Here is a 17,726-nt window from a genome sequence, read left to right as displayed (position 1 = left end):
GTAACAGAAGAAATACTTCAGTTGATTGATGAAAGGAGGAAGTACAAACACGTTCCGGGAAAATCAGGAATACAGAAATACAAGTCACTGAGGAATGAAATAAATAGGAAGTGCAGCGAAGCTAAGACGAAATGGTTGCAGGAAAAATGTGAAGACATCGAAAAAGATATGATTGTCGGAAGGACAGACTCAGCATACAGGAAAGTCAAAACAATCTTTGGTGACATTAGAAGCAACGGTGGTAACATTAAGAGTGCAACGGGAATTCCACTGTTAAATGCAGAGGAGAGAGCAGATAGGTGGAAAGAATACATTGAAAGCCTCTATGAGGGTGAAGATTTGTCTGATGTGATAGAAGAAGAAACAGGAGTCAATTTAGAAGAGATAGGGGATCCAGTATTAGAATCGGAATTTAAAAGATCTTTGGAGGACTTAGGTCAAATAAGGCAGAAGGGATAGATAATATTCCATCAGAATTTCTAAAATCATTAGGGGAAGTGCCAACAAAATGACTATTCACATTGGTGTGTAGAATATATGAGTCTGGCGACATACCATCTGACTTTCAGAAAAGCATCATCCACACAATTCCGAAGACGGCAAGAGCTGACAAGTGTGAGAATTATCGCACAATCAGCTTAACAGCTCATGCATCGAAGCTGCTTACAAGAATAATATACAGAAGAATGGAAAAGAAAATTGAGAATGCGCTAGGTGACGATCAGTTTGGCTTTAGGAAAAGTAAAGGCACGAGAGAGGCAATTCTGACGTTACGGATAATAATGGAAGCAAGGCTAAAGAAAAATCAAGACACGTTCATAGGATTTGTCGACCTGGAAAAAGCGTCCGACAATATAAAATGGTGCAAGCTATTCGAGATTCTGAAAAAAGTAGGGGTAAGCTATAGGGAGAGACGGGTCATATACAATATGTACAACAATCAAGAGGGAATAATAAGAGTGGACGATCAAGAACAAAGTGCTCATATTAAGAAGGGTGTAAGACAAGGCTGTAGCCTTTCGCCCCTACTTTTCAATCTGTACATCGAGGAAGCAATGATGGAAATAAAAGAAAGGTTCAGGAGTGGAATTAAAATACAAGGTGAAAGGATATAAATGATACGATTCACTGATGACATTGCTATCCTGAGTGAAAGTGAAGAAGAATTAAATGATGTGCTGAAAGGACCGAACAGTCTAATGAGTACACAGTATGGTTTGAGAGTAAATCGGAGAAAGACGAAGGTAATGACAAGTAGTAGAAATGAGAACAGAGAGAAACTTAACATCAGGATTGATGGTCAGGAAGTCAATGAAGTTAAGGAATTCTGCTACCTAGGCAGTAAAATAACCAATGACGGACGGAGCAAGGAGGACATCAAAAGCAGACTCGCTATGGCAAAAAAGGCATTTACGGCCAAGAGAAGTCTACTAATATCAAATACCGGCCTTAATTTGAGGAAGAAGTTTCTGAGGATGTACGTCTGGAGTACAGCATTGTATAGTAGTGAAACATGGACTGTGGGAAAACTGGAACAGAAGAGAATCGATGCATTTGAGATGTGGTGCTATAGACGAATGTTGAAAATTAGGTGGACTGATAAGGTAAGGAATGAGGAGGTTCTACACAGAATCGGAGAGGAAAGGAATATGTGGAAAACACTGATAAGGAGAAGGGACAGGATGATAGGACATCTGCTAAGACATGAGGGAATGACTTCCATGGTACTAGAGGGAGCTGTAGAGGGCAAAAACTGTAGAAGAAGACAGAGATTGGAATATGTCAAGCAAATAATTGAGGACGTAGGTTGCAAGTGCTACTCTGAGATGAAGAGGTTAGCACAGGAAAGGAATTCGTGGCGGGCCGCATCAAACCAGTCAGTAGACTGATGACCCAAAAAAAAAAAAAAAAAAAAATGTATTAATGAGTAGATACTTCAACAGCAATTAAAGACGTTGAGAAAAGGAAACACACTTTGCAGAATTGAAAACATAATGTGCATAATTAATAAATTATCAGTTAGATAACACACAAATAAAAAAAGCTGGAAATATTTTAGAATGAAAGTTAATGTGCACAGATTAAATTGGAAGTTACTGATGTAAGAGAACAGACTATGAGAAGTCAAAAATGTGCCTTCTGTTTGGGAGACTACTGTAGCTTTAATCAAATGTCAACAAGTTTCAGAACCTTTCTTCTAATATCTTTTTCAACATTGGTGCTTATTATATAGGTATGGTGTCTCCTCTTTCAGACATGCATACCCAAAAGAATGGACACTATACCTATGGAGTACACGCATGTGATGGTGATCAATCTTTCAGTGCAGGTCCTCGGTAGTATCTGACCTCCCATGATAATACTGTATGGTTGGAAGGGAAGGGGGATAATGGACAGGGGACACTACTTTGTAATGGGCGGTGTATGAAGACTTGGCAATATTATGAAAAGGAAAGACTGCTACTCACCATATAATGGAGATGCTGAGTCACAGACAGGCACAACAAAAAGATTACTAAACAAATAAGCTTTTGGCCAGGAGACCATGGTGGAGAGAGGGCAGGGCAGTTAGATGCATTCAGAAAGTAAGATCGCAAGGGGGAGGGGTAGTGAAAAGACTGTGGGTGCACTTGTGGAATAGGGGTCTGAAGGGTGGGGATTGGGAAAGGGGATAGGTTGGCGAAGAAGAGTGAGTAATGGAGGTTGAGGCCAGGAGGGTTACAGGAACATAGGGCATGGTGCAGGGAGAGTACCCACCTGCACAATTCAGAAAAGCTGGTGTTGATAGGAAGGATCCAGATGGCACAGGCTGTGTGTGAAACAGTCATTAAAATGAAGAATGTTGTGTTGGGCTGCGTGCTTAGTAATTGGGTGTTCCAACTGTTTCTTGGCCACGGTTTGTCAGTGGCCACTGATGTGGAAAGACAGCCTGTTGGTTCTCATGTCCACGTAGAATGAAGCACAATGGTTGCAGCTTGGCTTATAGATCACATGTCTAGTTTCACAGGTAGCCCTGTGTTAGAAGTATGAGACAGGTCTTGCATCTAGATTTATTACAGGGATATGAGCCTTGAGGCAAGGGATTGGGAGCAGGGGTTGTGTAGGGATGGATAAGGATATTGTGTAGGTTCAGTGGGTGGCAGAATACCACTGTGTGAAGGTTGGGGAGGATAGTAGGTAGGACATTCCTCATTTAAGGGTATGATGAGATGAATCAAAACCCAGATGGAGAAAGTGAACCAGTGGCTCCTGTGTATTGTCACACGGGAGTGCTCCTCTGTGGTCAGACAGTGGGACTTTGGGAGGTGGGGAGTGACTGGAGAGACAAGGCACAGGAGATCTGTTTCAGCACAAGGCTGGGAGGGTAATTACAGTCTGTGAAGGCCTCAGTGAGAGCCTTGGCATATTCGGAGTAGTACTTTTTGTCACTATAGATGGGACAGCCATGGGTGACTATTCTGTATGAGAGGGAGTCTGTAGTTTGTAATGGATGGCAGCTTTCGAAGTGGATGTATTGTTAGTGGTTGGTAGGTTTCATACTGACAGAGGAAGCCATGTTTGATATGGAGGCTAGCATCAAGAAAAGTGGCTAGTTGGGTTGAGGAGGACCAGGTGAAGCAAATATAGGAGAAGATGTTGAGGATCTGGACGGACGTAAATAGGGTGTCCTCATCCACAACCCAGATCATGAAGATGTCATCATCAGTGAACCTGAACCAGGTGAGGGGTTAAAGATTCTGAGCAGTCCTCTAGATGGTCCAGGAGTAGGTTGGCGTAGGAGGTGCCCTGCAGGTGCCCATTGCTGTACTCTGGATTTATTTGAAAATGATGCCTTCAAAGGAGATGAAATTGTGAGTGAGGATGTAGTTGGTTATGGTGACCAGGAAGGATGTTGTAGATTTGTAATACAGTTTGTAATACATAGTGCATTGGGAATGGCACCTATCAATAGCAGCTAGGCCATCAGCCTTAGGGATGTTACTGTAAAGAGAGGTGACACTAATAGTGATGAGCAGGGCACTGTGTGGTAAAGGAGCAAGAACTTTGGAGAGTCATTGGAGAAAATGGTTAGCATCTTTTATAAAGGAGGGTAAGTTGTGGATGATAGGCTGAAGGTGTTGGTCTAAAGCTCAGAGATTCTCTCATTGGGGGCACTGCAACGAGCCACAATGGGAACTCTCCCTGCAATATGTCTTATGTTCCTATAACTCTCCTGGGTTCAACCTTCATTAGTCATTGTCCTTCACCCACCTGTCCCCTTCCCTGTTCCCATTCCACAGCCTTCTAATTGGCAGTCTCACCCAAAGTCTTTTTAGTACTCCCCTGCTTTTCTGACCCCCCCCCCCCCCCATCCCACACACACTATGTAAGCTCCTGACTAGAAATAGCTTCCCTACCCTCTCCCTCTCTCTTGTCTTGTCCCTGTATGCTTCCACAACAGCACTACACCATGCTCCACCCATAGCCTGATCTCTCTCCCCTTCCCCACCCCTAGCTACCCCCCTCCACCCAGATTGCTTCTCCCACCATGCACAGTTGCTCATAGCCTGGTCCTGGCAGCCAGAGACAATGTTCATTTGTGTGTGAGCTGCATTTGTGCGAACGTATGTGTTTATGTTGATTATTTCAGAAGTCGTCATTCTGACTGAATGCTTATTTGTTTAGTAGTCTTTTTGTGGTGCCCGTCTTCAACTGAGTTTCTGCGCTATATGGTGAGTAGCAATCTTTCATTTTCATAGTATTGTCATTATTCCATCCTGGATTTCCATTGTTCGATATGGAGATTCTGGTCAGTAGGGAGACATGCTCAGATAGCTGAAGCAGTTAAGGTGACCTCTCGTGCAAAGCAAGAATCCGGGTTCAAATCTCAGTCTGGGACAAATTTTTATCTAGTTATTTCAGTGTCCTAATGCAGCAAAAGTTGGGAATTTCTGTCATCAGGTACAGTAGTGCTTCCAAACTCTAGAGACAAGAACCATATCTACAATGGATGCATAAAGATTTTCATTAATTTTAAGTTATACCAGGCTGTTCTCTTCTTTTACTCATTTCTCTCTCTTCCCTTTTCTATTTATGCTCAATACTCCTTCTCTGTATTTTTGTTTCACTTTTGACAGTTATTTAACATCTTTTCCCTCTTTTACACACTTTTCTCTTTTCCAATTATATCTGTCTCTTGTTTGATAATTATTTTACGTTTTCTCACTTTTGTTCTTTGCCTCGACCACCTCTCTCATTCATCTCACACCTTCACCCCTCCTCTCCCTCACTGCATCATTTCAGTGTTTTATCTTTCATTTCAGTCTAAACTCTTCCAATTTTAAATCGTATTTTGCTTATTGTCTACATGGTGGGAGTTTTGTGATAATTTGGGCAGACATATCAGGGTATTCCATGGGCTCCATTGTTACTCTGCAAGGTCACATTACTCCCAAGGATTACGTGACCATTTTGGTGGATCAGGTCCATGCTGAGCTGCAAAGTTTGTTACCCAAAGGCAATGCTGTGTTTTAAGATGACAGGGCCCTTGTCCACATAGCTTGCATCTCCTGAACTGGTTTTTTGAGCACAAGGATGAATTTCTGCCTCTTCTTTGGCCACCACAGCCACCGTATCTCAATATTATTGAGCCTTTGTGGTCTACTTTGGAGTGAAGGGTGTGTGATCACTATCACCTCCATTATCATCTGACCTTGTCATTATTTTGCTGGAAGGCTCATAAAAGATTCCTTTCAAAAATGTGATATTTATCCATTCTGAGGTGACTGGAAACTGTTTTGAATGCCAATGGTTTTCTTACATCATATTAGTTATGATAATGTGTTGTGTTTTTGACCATTTCATGTTTTTGTCCACCCCCTGTATACACAGCAGGAACTGTGAAAGCTATGGGTATGAATATCAGAAATATCTATTTTGAAATTTTCTTAGATGCTGGTATGTGGCTACTCAGTGTCACATGTTCAGTTCAAAGTGATTTATACAACTACTAATTGTTCTTCTATCAGACTCATAGATGACAGAAACTCTATTTTAAAATTACGTTTGTAACTGCTTCAAAGTTTGTCTGTAGTGTGTGGTGTGTAGCAGAGAAATAGAACATATTCTAATGGAATGTACAGTTCTCTTTTCCTTCATCTGAAACTGAGGGCATTGTGCTTTTCTACACTTCTTACCCTTCGATATCTGAAGGGTGGAAAAATTGTTTTTCTTGTGGTCTGCCATCCTTTCTGGAAGTATGACAAAGGGTGAAAATGCCCTCGCAGGTTCGAATCCTGCCTCGGGCATGGATGTGTGTAATGTCCTTAGGTTAGTTAGGTTTAAGTAGTTCTAAGTTCTAGGTGACTGATGACCTCAGAAGTTAAATCCCACAGTGCTCAGAGCCATTTAAACATTTTTTTTTTTAATGGCCCTCAGTGAAAAAGAAACAAGTTCGTAAACAGTTTTTAGTTGTACATGAAAGAGTTTAAAGGTAAATAGGTCAGGTGTGCGCTACACACAGGAGGCGGCTGCATGGGTAGCAGGGGCTGTGTGGTGTCGACTGGGCAGTTTTTTACGTTAGACAGTCTCGGGAAAGATCAAAAAGGACTCCAGTCTCAAGGGGTACAGGGCAAAGAAATGACAAGACTCATCAAAGACCTACTCTCCTTCTCCTGACCCATACAGTGGAAACAGTTCTTTGCTATCAATCACTTGAACCAAAACTAACCTAATCCCAGCACCAAACCTCGTTTCTTCCAATTCACACCACCATCCAATTGTGACACTCCCCCTTTCTCACCTAACCCTCCCTGGTTTCCTTCCAGGAATTCCTTACATACAACTTGCCTTACCAATCACCATCCTTCCCTAGGTCCTATCCCAAGAATACAATCCTATCAATGCAAGAAAGAACTGCTATTCACAGCCTCAAGATGGACCCTGATTTAATCATCCTCCTGCAGCCAAAGCCTCCATGACTGTCATAATGAATCACTGTGACTATTTGAGAGAAGGCATCTCCCAACTGTATGACTCTTCCACAGAGAAGCCCTGCCATAGTCATCCTATTGCAGAAGTCCAGTATAACTCCAGTCCTTACTCAAATCCTTAGGCCCATCCCAGAATTTTCCCCTGAATCCATCTCCCACCTCACCCCAATGACCCCTTGCACACCACCTTCTACAAGCTTCTCAAAAATCATAACCCCAACAATCCTGGATGCTCCATTGTATATGGTCAATGTGCTCTCACTGTAAGAATCTCTGCTCTCATCAACTAACACCTCCAACTAATTGCTCATAGTGTAGCCTCTCACATTGAAGGTGTGAACCATTTCCTTCCCCTACTTTCGACTGTCCTCACCCCATTACCACCTGAACCCCTATTTGTTACTGTTGATGCCATCTCCTTAGACATCAGTGTCACCTACTCCCATGCCCTTGCTGCTATTGAATGCTGCATCAACCAGTGTCCTTTAGACTCATTCCTTATACATCTAACCAATTAAATCTTCACACATAACTGTTTCTCCTTTAGGGAGGAGATGTATAAACAAATCCATGACACAGCCAAGGGCAACTATATGGCACTCTCTTAATACAACTGTTTATGAACCATATAGAGGAAACGTTCCTCGCATCCAAAAACCCCAAATGCCTCATCTGAGTGATGCTCTTGATGGTATCTGGGCACAGGACCAAGGTAATCTATCATCATTTCTTCATAGGCACAACGCCTTCTGTCCCATTCACTGAACCTGGACCTCCTTAGCCCAACGTGCCATCTTCATGGAAGCTGACCTCCATCATTCCAATGGCTCCATCCATACCTCTGTCCATGTCAAGCCCATTAACAATCTACAGTATCTCCATTGAGACAACTTTCATCCCTTCCACACTAAAAAGTTGCTCCCATATAACCAGGCTACTCATGGACAGTATGTCCTTTCACCACCCCAAGAACCAACTGCAAAGAAGCATGTGCACCTTATCATCCAATATAATCCTAGGCCAGAGCAAGTGAACCATGCCCTTTTCCAGTAGTTACATGGATGGAAGTTATCGTAGCAACACATCCTCCATTTCCATAGTCCTTCTGGCTTCAATCTCAGCTAACCCATCGCAGCCACAACATTTACTCAACAGCCCCCCCCCCCCCCCCCTTTCCTTGTTCTGTTGCCTCTTCCCAGTTCACACAACCACATAACTGTCACCATGTGCTGCACAAACCCACTGGCTGTGGTGCCTGTGTGTCGCATTCCTATCCCATGCACCTGCTGCCCCTCTCTCCCACATTTGTATCTTCAGTTCTGTTGCCTCCGTTCAAGTCAATCACCTGCCACTTCCCTCCTGGTCCCCACCTTTCTTCTCCCTTCACCCACCTTTCTTCTCCCTTCACCCACCTCACATCAACCAACACAATTGCTCATCTTAGTCTACTCGCTGAAAATCAATCTGGGCATTACTTGTTCAACAACTGGCTGGCATAATGTAGCTGTACAGGTGTGTGTGTGTGTGTGTGTGTGTGTGTGTGTGTGTGTGTGTGTGTGTGTGTGTGTGTGTGTGTGTGTGTGTGTGTGTAAAGTTTCTAGTATTAATTATTTACATTCATTCTGCCAAAGCTTTCTGTACCATATTTTTATTACAACTCTTTATTTATTTTAAGACTTTGTGGTAAATTTCCTTTAATTTTTATGAAGTGCTATGCCATCTAACTATGTAAGAGGATTGCTGTTGTGTGAGTGTAACACTAGCAACAATAGCAGCATTATTACATAGCTAGCTAGGCTGAGGGTCAATAAATATTGCAGTATTTCTATATTTATAGGTCTACTTGTAATTTTTGACTTGGTATCCATCGTATGATTTTATCTTTAGAATACTGTGTGTCCAGTCAATTAGCCAAGCTCTGATATGGTCATTTTTTTAGCTTCATGTTTTTGCCTGTTTTAGATCCATCGTGCCTTAATGAAAGATACAGGAACATTATTTGTATGTGATGACACTGGGAAGACTGATGCCCATCCATTATATGGTCTTCAAGGCCTTGAACTGGTTGACATAAGGCCAAATTATGAGGCAATGATTCGTGGAGGTCATTTGAAAATTACAGACATGGGAGTTCAACATGGTATTATCTTTTTGGTTAACTAGTTGTTGAATATAGAATTTTGATATAGTACATTGTGAAATGGAAAATAGAACACTTCTCAGTATGATAATCTCAAAGTTTAGTTTGTTTTGGATACAAAACTGCAGAAGTTAGTGAAACATTCTTCTTTGTTGGTGTACCACATTATCATTTATTACTTATATTTTCAGATAGATCTTTCTGTGTTGAGTGCAATAAAATAAAGATAATCTAAAAGTCACCTTCTGCATTCTCTGTGGCCAAGCCATCTATTAGGATAGTTCTCACTTTTTGATCTTGTAAAAGTATAACCCGTTGTAAAGTAAAATCTTATCAATATGAATCGGTTAGTTTGGCCATTAGCTACCTACAGTTCCTAAAAATACATTCCATCTTCTGAGATGATGAGGTATTTTAAATTTCTGATGAAAGAAAAATGAGAAAATTATCCAGCCATTTTGGATTCTTTACCATATCTCAATTGAATGTAATTTTTCTTGTATTCACAATGTGAAATAGATGTTGGGCTAATAATAATAATGGCGTGTGACAAGGCCCTCCCGTTGGGTAGAGCGCTCACCTGGTGCAAGTCTTTCGATTTGATGCCACTTCGGCAACTTGTGCATCGATGGGGATGAAATGATGATGATTAGGACAACATGACACCCAGTCCCTGAGCGGAGAAAATATCCAACCCAGCCGGGAATTGAACCCTTGCCCTTAGGATTGACAGTCTGTTGCGCTAACCACATTTTATTTTTTTATCTTTTTAATCTGATTTTGTTCTATATTGTTTGTTGAATTTGTTCATGGCGGTCGTCCGATGACACTCGTTCAGGTTGTTTTGTTGATCCGTTTACTCAGTTTTTTATTACAGAGGGTAGCTAAACCCTCTGACCGAACACGCTGAGCTTCCGCGTCAGCTCCACTCAGCTACCGGGGGTGGATGATGTTGGGGTGATTGGTCTGGGACATCCTATCTGTTCATTTAAGCTGACCTTACTGATTAATGTCAGATACTTCCTTAAGATTTTCAGCATACTAAATTCCTAGTGTGTTAAGAAAGTCCATCTTTATGTCGTCAAGCATGTTTCACAGGCTCTTTTGAGATGATTTGCTAATATGTGTTTGCTCAAATGCTTCACAGTACCATAGTATAAAGGAGCATTCCCACTTGATATTCAATCAACAGCATTTGGCATGAAATTGTTTAATTGTTTGATGTTTAATGTTCATTCAAAATAGATATCCAGTCAATTATTTGAATAGTTTATTAATTATTTTCTTGATTTATCATGCTAGATCTGCCATGGTATTAAATAATTAAACACAGTACTGTACAGCTTAGCAAAATGATTTATATTTATCATTTACATTTTATTGTGATTACCTTTCATGCTCACAGAGTAAAATATTCTCAATTCAATTCTCTTGTGCCGAATGACTTACTGGGATAAAATAAGAATAAACATTAACCTTATATAAGCTAAGGTGCAGAACTTTTTGTACATACCATATCCGAATATAGACAGTGTATACATAAGAGGAAGAGTACCATTTAGAATTAACAAACAGGTTTAAAGTTCTGGAGGATTAAGAAACTGTAAATTTAAGTATGAGAAATGTTTTCACAAACATTATACTGGAAGCATTGAAATACATTGCAGAAGCAAAGAAGCACATACAAATCAAAATTTCAGAGGACACAAGACAGTGGAACAATGTAAAAGAATCGAAAGTAAGTGGAACAGAAATATGGAGTTAAGTGACCTAAAGAAAACTATTCACTAAAGTTTACAAGAAGATGCCAGAAAGTATAATTAGAGAATTACAAGGGAGACAATGCAGAGCAACCAAAGTCATAAGAAAATGAAAGAGGCACTTACCCTTGGTATATACCAAAGCACATCAGTCTAGATGCCAGTTGACTGCTGCAGCAAAGTGGGAGACCATACTGCAGATGTCTGAAGCTTTCTGCAGAAATCTGTTAAGTGCACCTAAGGAAATGAACACTTAGGCCGTATTTTTCTTGAAGTATTGTTCAAAATTTGAGGCTTGTTCATCAATCAATGAAAAGATATACATTGGGATGAGAAGAAGCGACAGAAACACAAGAAATCAATAAGAGAAAAGACGGAAGTCGTGCGTGATGGTTAGATATAAAACTTAAATGGAGATGGTCTGATCATACAGGATGTAACATAATGCTGATTGTAAAAAAATTTCAAGATTGTAGACAATGAAACTGTGTGTGTTTTGATATTAGGAACCTACAGTCGCAGAAGTTTTCTCATTCACCACTGGGATGTTGAAAATCGATGCATGACCTGTATGAGAAGTTACAAGATGGGATTGTCAATGAACATTTGGGCTCGAATTCTTGGAGATCACTTTATTGGACCTCATATCTTAGCAGAATATTTGAATAGTGCATGGTATTTGAACTTTCTGGACAAGGCATTGCATGAACTTCTACAGGACTTACTGTTGCAACTGCACATTAGTTTGTGGTTTCAGAACAGTGGTGCTCCAGTGCACATTGATCATCAGGCCACAGCATAACTCACGGAAAACTTCAATCAGATAGTAATGAGGAGGAGATTTCTAGTCCCTTGGACTATGCACTCCCCTGACCTCACCCCTCTTGACATTTTCCTCTGGTGTTATGTAAAGTCCTTTGTGTACTCAAAACCAGGAGGAACACTACCTGAGCTTATTGAGCACATCTTTACAGTGTTTGATACCATTGGAGGGAGCATGGAATCTTACAAAGAATCAGACAAACCATTGTTCATTGTTGCACATTATGTAATGAAGTTGATGATCATCACAGTGAACATTTACTTTACAGTAATGAAGCCATAGGTTCTCTACTATCAATAAATGTTTTCCAGACTACGGTAGGTTCCTTTTATTAAAACATTCAAAATATCATTCTCTACAATCTCCCAAATTTTCAAAATGTCATTCTGTTACACCCTGTATAGGGAAACAAATTAATGGGACATTGATGGAGAAGATCCTGTCTAGGATTTTCCATGGTAAGAAAAGCCTGCCTAATGGAAGATGGATTCACAACATAAAGAAACATGCAGGACAGAATTGTATGTAAAAAGCTGAAGATGGTAACAATATGGAGGAGTCTGGAAGAAGTCTATATCCAGCAGTGGATGTTAAATGGCTGATGGTGGCAACGATGGTGATTACTTAAATGTTTAGGAATGAAACTGAATACAGCATCCACCAAATGTATTGGACATTAAAAATTGAATTTAAATAATGCCTTTAAAAAGGTTTGTGGCGTATATCAGTCAAGTCATCTAGGGAATCTAAATTGAAACTTAAAGTGATCCTGGCTGAGCAGTTTCATATTTCACTCTAGTTTTAATCCTAACTGATTCTAAGAATGTGTGTGCCTGTTTAAAGAATTAAAAAATTGTTGTAATATTTGTAAATGGATCATACGGCATCTGTTATTTTTTCTGTAAATTTGTTAGCAGCTACTAATAAAATGTGCTTATCAGTGTATCTATGCTTAGCTCTCACAATCCTTTGGCATGCTGTACTCTATCTGCATGAGTGATATTATTTATGATTTCTGTCTTTTGTCACAGTACAACCATCAAGTACCGTAAAAGGTCGAAGTACAAAAAGGAAGATAGCATCTGATCAGGGAGGTGGTGGCAGACAAAGGGGTCGAGTAACTGAAGCAACTGCACCAAAATTGTCAGCCCATGGCTATCCTTTGGAACATCCATTCAATAAGGATGGGTATCGTTATTTCCTTGCAGAGCCTGATCCACATGCTCCATTTAGGCAGGTGAGTATGTCACATTGCTATTTCGCAGGAGAGGATTCATAACTGATGTTTATAGTCAGTGTGGATTTACGAGGGTCAGTCAAAAAGTAATGCCTCCTATTTTTTTTCTACGTTTAATTGTCAGGAAATTTAAATGCAATTACATAGGTTGAAAACCACAACATTGAGGATCATTTTGTCATTTTTCAATGTAATCTCCGCCCATCTCTACAGTTTTGGTCCACCTTTGAACAAGGGCATGTATCCCAGCACGGTAAAAATCACAGCTCTGCTTCCTAAGCCATTGACGCACGGATGTTTTGACGGCCTCCTCATCTTCAAAATGAATCCCACGATGAGCTTCTTTTAGTGGCCCGAACAGATGGAAGTCTGATGGTGCCAGGTCAGGGCTGTATGGGGGATGAGGCAAAACTTCCCATCCAATTTTGACAATCTTGTCAGAGGTGTGACGACTGGTGTGTGGTCTTGCATTGTCATGCAAAAGAAGAACATCTGCCATTGATTTTGTTGGGCGAACTCGCTGAAGACGTGCTTTAAGTTTTTTGAGGGTTGTGACGTATTGAACAGAATTTATTGTGCATCCCTGCTCCAAAAAATCAACCAGAATCACACCCTCTGTAAACTGTTGCCATAACTTTCCCTGCCGATCGCACAGTTTTGAATTTTTTCTTCCTCGGCGAGCTTGTGTGACGCCACTCCATTGACTGCCTCTTTAATTCGGGTTCAAAAAAATGCACCCATGTTTCGTCCCCGGTCACAATTTTTTTCAGAAACTCATCTCCCTCCAAACGGAAGCGCTGCAAGTGTTGGGAGGCTATTGTTTTCCTTGCCTCTTTATTCTGATCGCTTAACATTCTTGGAACCCACCGTGCACAAACTTTTGAGTACCCCAATTGTTTAATAATCGTGATCACACTGCCTTTACTAAGAGAAATAATGCGACACACTTCATCTGCAGTCACCCGACGGTCACCACGAATGATGTCATCAACTTGCTGAATGTTGTGTGGAGTCACTGCACTCACCGGCCTGCCGCTCCGCTTTTCGTCAGTCAACGGTGTTTGCCCTTCAGCTTCCTTACAACGACGAACCCATCGTCTAACAGTGCTGACATCCACTGTCACAACACCATACACCTTCTTCAGTCTTTCATGAATGCGTATGGGCGTTTCACCTTTTGCATTCAAGAATTCAATCACACAACGCTGTCTCAAACGAACATCGATGTCGGCCATCTTACAAACTTTTGCTGTGCTGCCACCTGTTGACACAGAAAGTTACTACTGCAGTGGATTGCAGAAGAAGGTTTGAGGAATGGCGCCAAATTCAAATTTTTCACTTAACTTAATTTTTTTAAGTAGAATAAAAATGGGAGGCATTACTTTTTGACCGACCCTCGTATATAGGGATTATAATTACTCAGAAGTATTAGGCAATGGAATTGGGAAAGTATCATCTTGATATAGAATTTGCTGTCATTTCCAAGCTTTTGTAACTCTTCACAGGGGTTGTGCTTCCTCACTAGAATGTGAACACACTGAATAATATCCATGAAATATCTTTTGTTTACTTTTAAGTCTTGCTATTCTGTCTGAGATTCCTTAAATTTTTGTAGTATTTTTACCTTTAGTTTTTGCCTGCTGCAGACCTCATTATTTCTATATTGCCTCTGTTTCAGCTTTAACTAGCACCCAGTACCTTACTGTGGGCCTTCTTTCTTTTTTCAGTGCAGGTTTTCTTCAGTTTTAATCTTTGGATTTTCTTGGAAATGCTGGTGTGTATGAAGCCTCTTCTTGAACAGATCACAACTCTATATATCTTCATTTGTCATCACTGCTACTTGAAGATCCAACTCAACCTCAGTGAACCAAGCAGCTGTCTTGTGTGTCTGTAGAAAGCGATCTTCCTGTTTCACATGGTGTCCATCACCTGTTACACATGTGAGTAGAATTTGTTGCTATGCCCCCTTCTAAACTCACCATTCTCTCTTATTAGGCCCAAGATCTTCCTTAAGATAATTCTTTTCTTGGCATCTAAATTCTCATTCAGACCTTTCCTATTCATCATGAGGCACTTTTTCGTGTACAGTGCCTCTGGTCAGAAGCCTGCACATTGGTGTTTTAGCTTGATGTTAAATGACACTGTTTGTTGTTTCACCTCTAGCCAGCTGACTTGCCACTTCAATCTTGTTGACCGTAAACATGAGGACTTCTTTCTCAGTGGTATTGTTTTCTATCCCATCTCCTAGGTGGCCAGATTTTTGTAATCTGCATTTAGCTTTCTGGATGCCGTTTTTGTGTTAATTATAAATTACATTTTCCTTCAAAGTAGATCTGGAGACCCAATTTGGCTGCCAGGGTTTCAAGTTCATTGATATTTATTATCAATATGCAAGGGAATGGGGAAAGAGTGCAAGATAATCTGGAAAAGCTAATAAGTGAGTTCTCAGATCTAAACTCATGCAGCCCATTGTGTTTCCATTTTGACGTATTTATTATATGGCTCTTTGATCTGCCCACAAATAATTTTCTCCAGCATACAGTTGTAAAGATGAGTGCTTGTCTCCTTGCCTAACACTCTTCCTGACCTTGAATCTTTTCTTCAAATTTCATTTTGGTGAAAGTGTCACCTCTTGTATGTTGTCAATGTGAATGAAATGGCACAGCAGGCAGATTTGGTGCCATTTTTATGAAGTGGTTGTATCAGGGCAGTTATTCTGTTTCCGAAATCTCTTGGATGATGTCCAGTAGCTTATCTTCACCTGGTGCTGTGTTGCTTCTTAGGAACTGAGTGGTCTGCCTATAAGCTCTTTTGTGGCTAGAAGTCAATCGGTATTGAACTGCATGCGTTCTTCAAAAGCAAATTTTCACTGTGGGACTTGACAATTAAGAAGGGATGCAAAGTATATTGAAAGAATCAGATACTGCCCTCATTGCTGTAAGCCAGATTTTGTTTAGGCGCTCTGAAGTACATACTTGAAGAGATATATTTACTGAAGTTATGTGTCAAGATCCTAGAGAAATTCCTTGTGTTATTTTTTTCTGAATTCATGCCCAATGTATGTCCAGTTGGTTTCTGTTGAAAGTACTCTTTCCCCCATGAACAAATCATTGTTCCTCCAAATTTTTTGCAGTAAGAAAGTCTTTCCATCTATCATTAGCCTTCTGTGAGTTCCATTTCTGCCAGATTAGCTACACCATGGGTTCTTTGAGCCACTCCCTGTTCTCTTCATAAAGAAACAGTAATTTACTAGTAAACTTCTGGTTCGTTTTTTTCTGTCTCCTAAATTTTATTATCATGTCCCTTCTGACATAAAATGATATGGGCCTTTTATCTGTTATAAGAAATGGTTCAGAGTGTTTGTAATATTGTTTTTATTTTTCTTATTTACACTAAAAGCTTCACTTAAATTTTCTCCTTGGTCTGTTCCTTTATAATAACACCTCTGTTCTTATTTCAATTCTTTCCTAGAATTCTGTTTATTATCTCTAAATAGGAAGTAGTAGAAAGTCTACATTATTATCATTTATTTATGACATTGTATTTTGCTTAATTTGTTCATAAATCATTTGATACACTGAAGATTAAGTGTTATATAGAACAAGTCAAGTGCAACATTAGGCATTGATTGACTGAGTAGGTGCAAGAAATAAATAGAAGGTGAGTACACAACTCTGGCAGATTAAATAATGGATGCAGCAGATGAATAATTAAGCAAAACGACATAGTCCAGGAGAAATCCTTGACTAACATATGAAATATTAAATTTAGTTGATGAAAGGACAACATGTATAAATGCAGTAACTAAAGTAGGCAGGAGTGAATATAAACATTTAAAAAATGAGATTGACAGAAAATGCAAAATGACAAAGCTGGAATGGCTCAAAGATAAATGCAAAACTGTAGAAGCATGACTGTGAGAAAGATGGAGGACACTTTTGGAGGAAATAAGTTGCTGTATGAGCATCAAGAGTTTGTTGACTCATTCCACTTCCCAGAGGTTCTCCTTCCTGATGGGAGCTATGAAACATAATGAATGAATGAATGAATGGATGAAGTGAAATAATGAAATAATGCTTCTATAGGACATAATTTTGAAAAATATTCACATCATTCTATATTGATAAAGTAACAGCAGAGTGTAAACTATGTCTATATATAGTAATATTATTCACTCTTTCCATACAGAAACATTATACTGTCAGTTTATTTCTACAAAATATATACACATCTATTTTACAGTATAAAATTTTTATTATGTTCTACAGTGCCCCAATTTGCTACAGCATAATTTACCAGAATATAAATTTTATATTTTATACTGTGTAGCTCTGTACTGCAAAAGCATTTTGCAGCAGATAATTTTAGAAAGATACTTCAAATATTAGAATGTTCTATATTTTAACTTCAACTCTTTGACAATTTCGTACATGGAGTTCTCAAGTTTCCTCTAGTAAATGGAAGTTGACCACTTGCTTCTAAACTATTTATTTTCATGAATAATATGAATCTGTGAATATACAAACAAGTCAGTGATATAATTTGCAGTTTTCTAATCACAAGTGTGCTAGAGGTTTCCGAACTATTACTTAATTTACAATGTTGTACATAGTTATTTGGTCATAGATGTTTGTGGATCCTTATTCCAAGGATATTATTAGCATGCAACTTCTTAAGGATGTATGAAATAGGTCTGCAGTTGATACTAGTTGGTGGTTATTGTATATTATGTGTAAGCTATGTTATACTTATTCTTCAGTGCTGAAATTTTGTTGGAGGCAGAGTGCATAACAAA

General features: G+C 39.7%; 1 protein-coding gene across 2 annotated transcripts in view; it reads left to right on the top strand.

Annotated features, from left to right (window-relative positions):
- LOC126336389 (set1/Ash2 histone methyltransferase complex subunit ASH2-like) overlaps positions 1 to 17,726 on the top strand; it is an 82,714-nt gene that overhangs the window by 35,380 nt on the left and 29,608 nt on the right. For both annotated transcript variants that reach the window (XM_050000050.1, XM_050000061.1), the window contains exons 5-6: positions 8,934 to 9,111; positions 12,726 to 12,931. In XM_050000050.1, the coding sequence (XP_049856007.1) occupies positions 8,934 to 9,111; positions 12,726 to 12,931 (384 nt within the window). The remainder of the gene's footprint in view (positions 1 to 8,933; positions 9,112 to 12,725; positions 12,932 to 17,726) is intronic.

The sequence above is a fragment of the Schistocerca gregaria genome, chromosome 1 (assembly GCF_023897955.1).
Source record: "Schistocerca gregaria isolate iqSchGreg1 chromosome 1, iqSchGreg1.2, whole genome shotgun sequence".
In the NCBI taxonomy this organism is placed as follows: Eukaryota; Metazoa; Arthropoda; class Insecta; order Orthoptera; family Acrididae; genus Schistocerca; species Schistocerca gregaria.
Note: the sequence above shows the minus strand (reverse complement) of the source record. Positions and strands in the feature narration are given on the sequence as shown.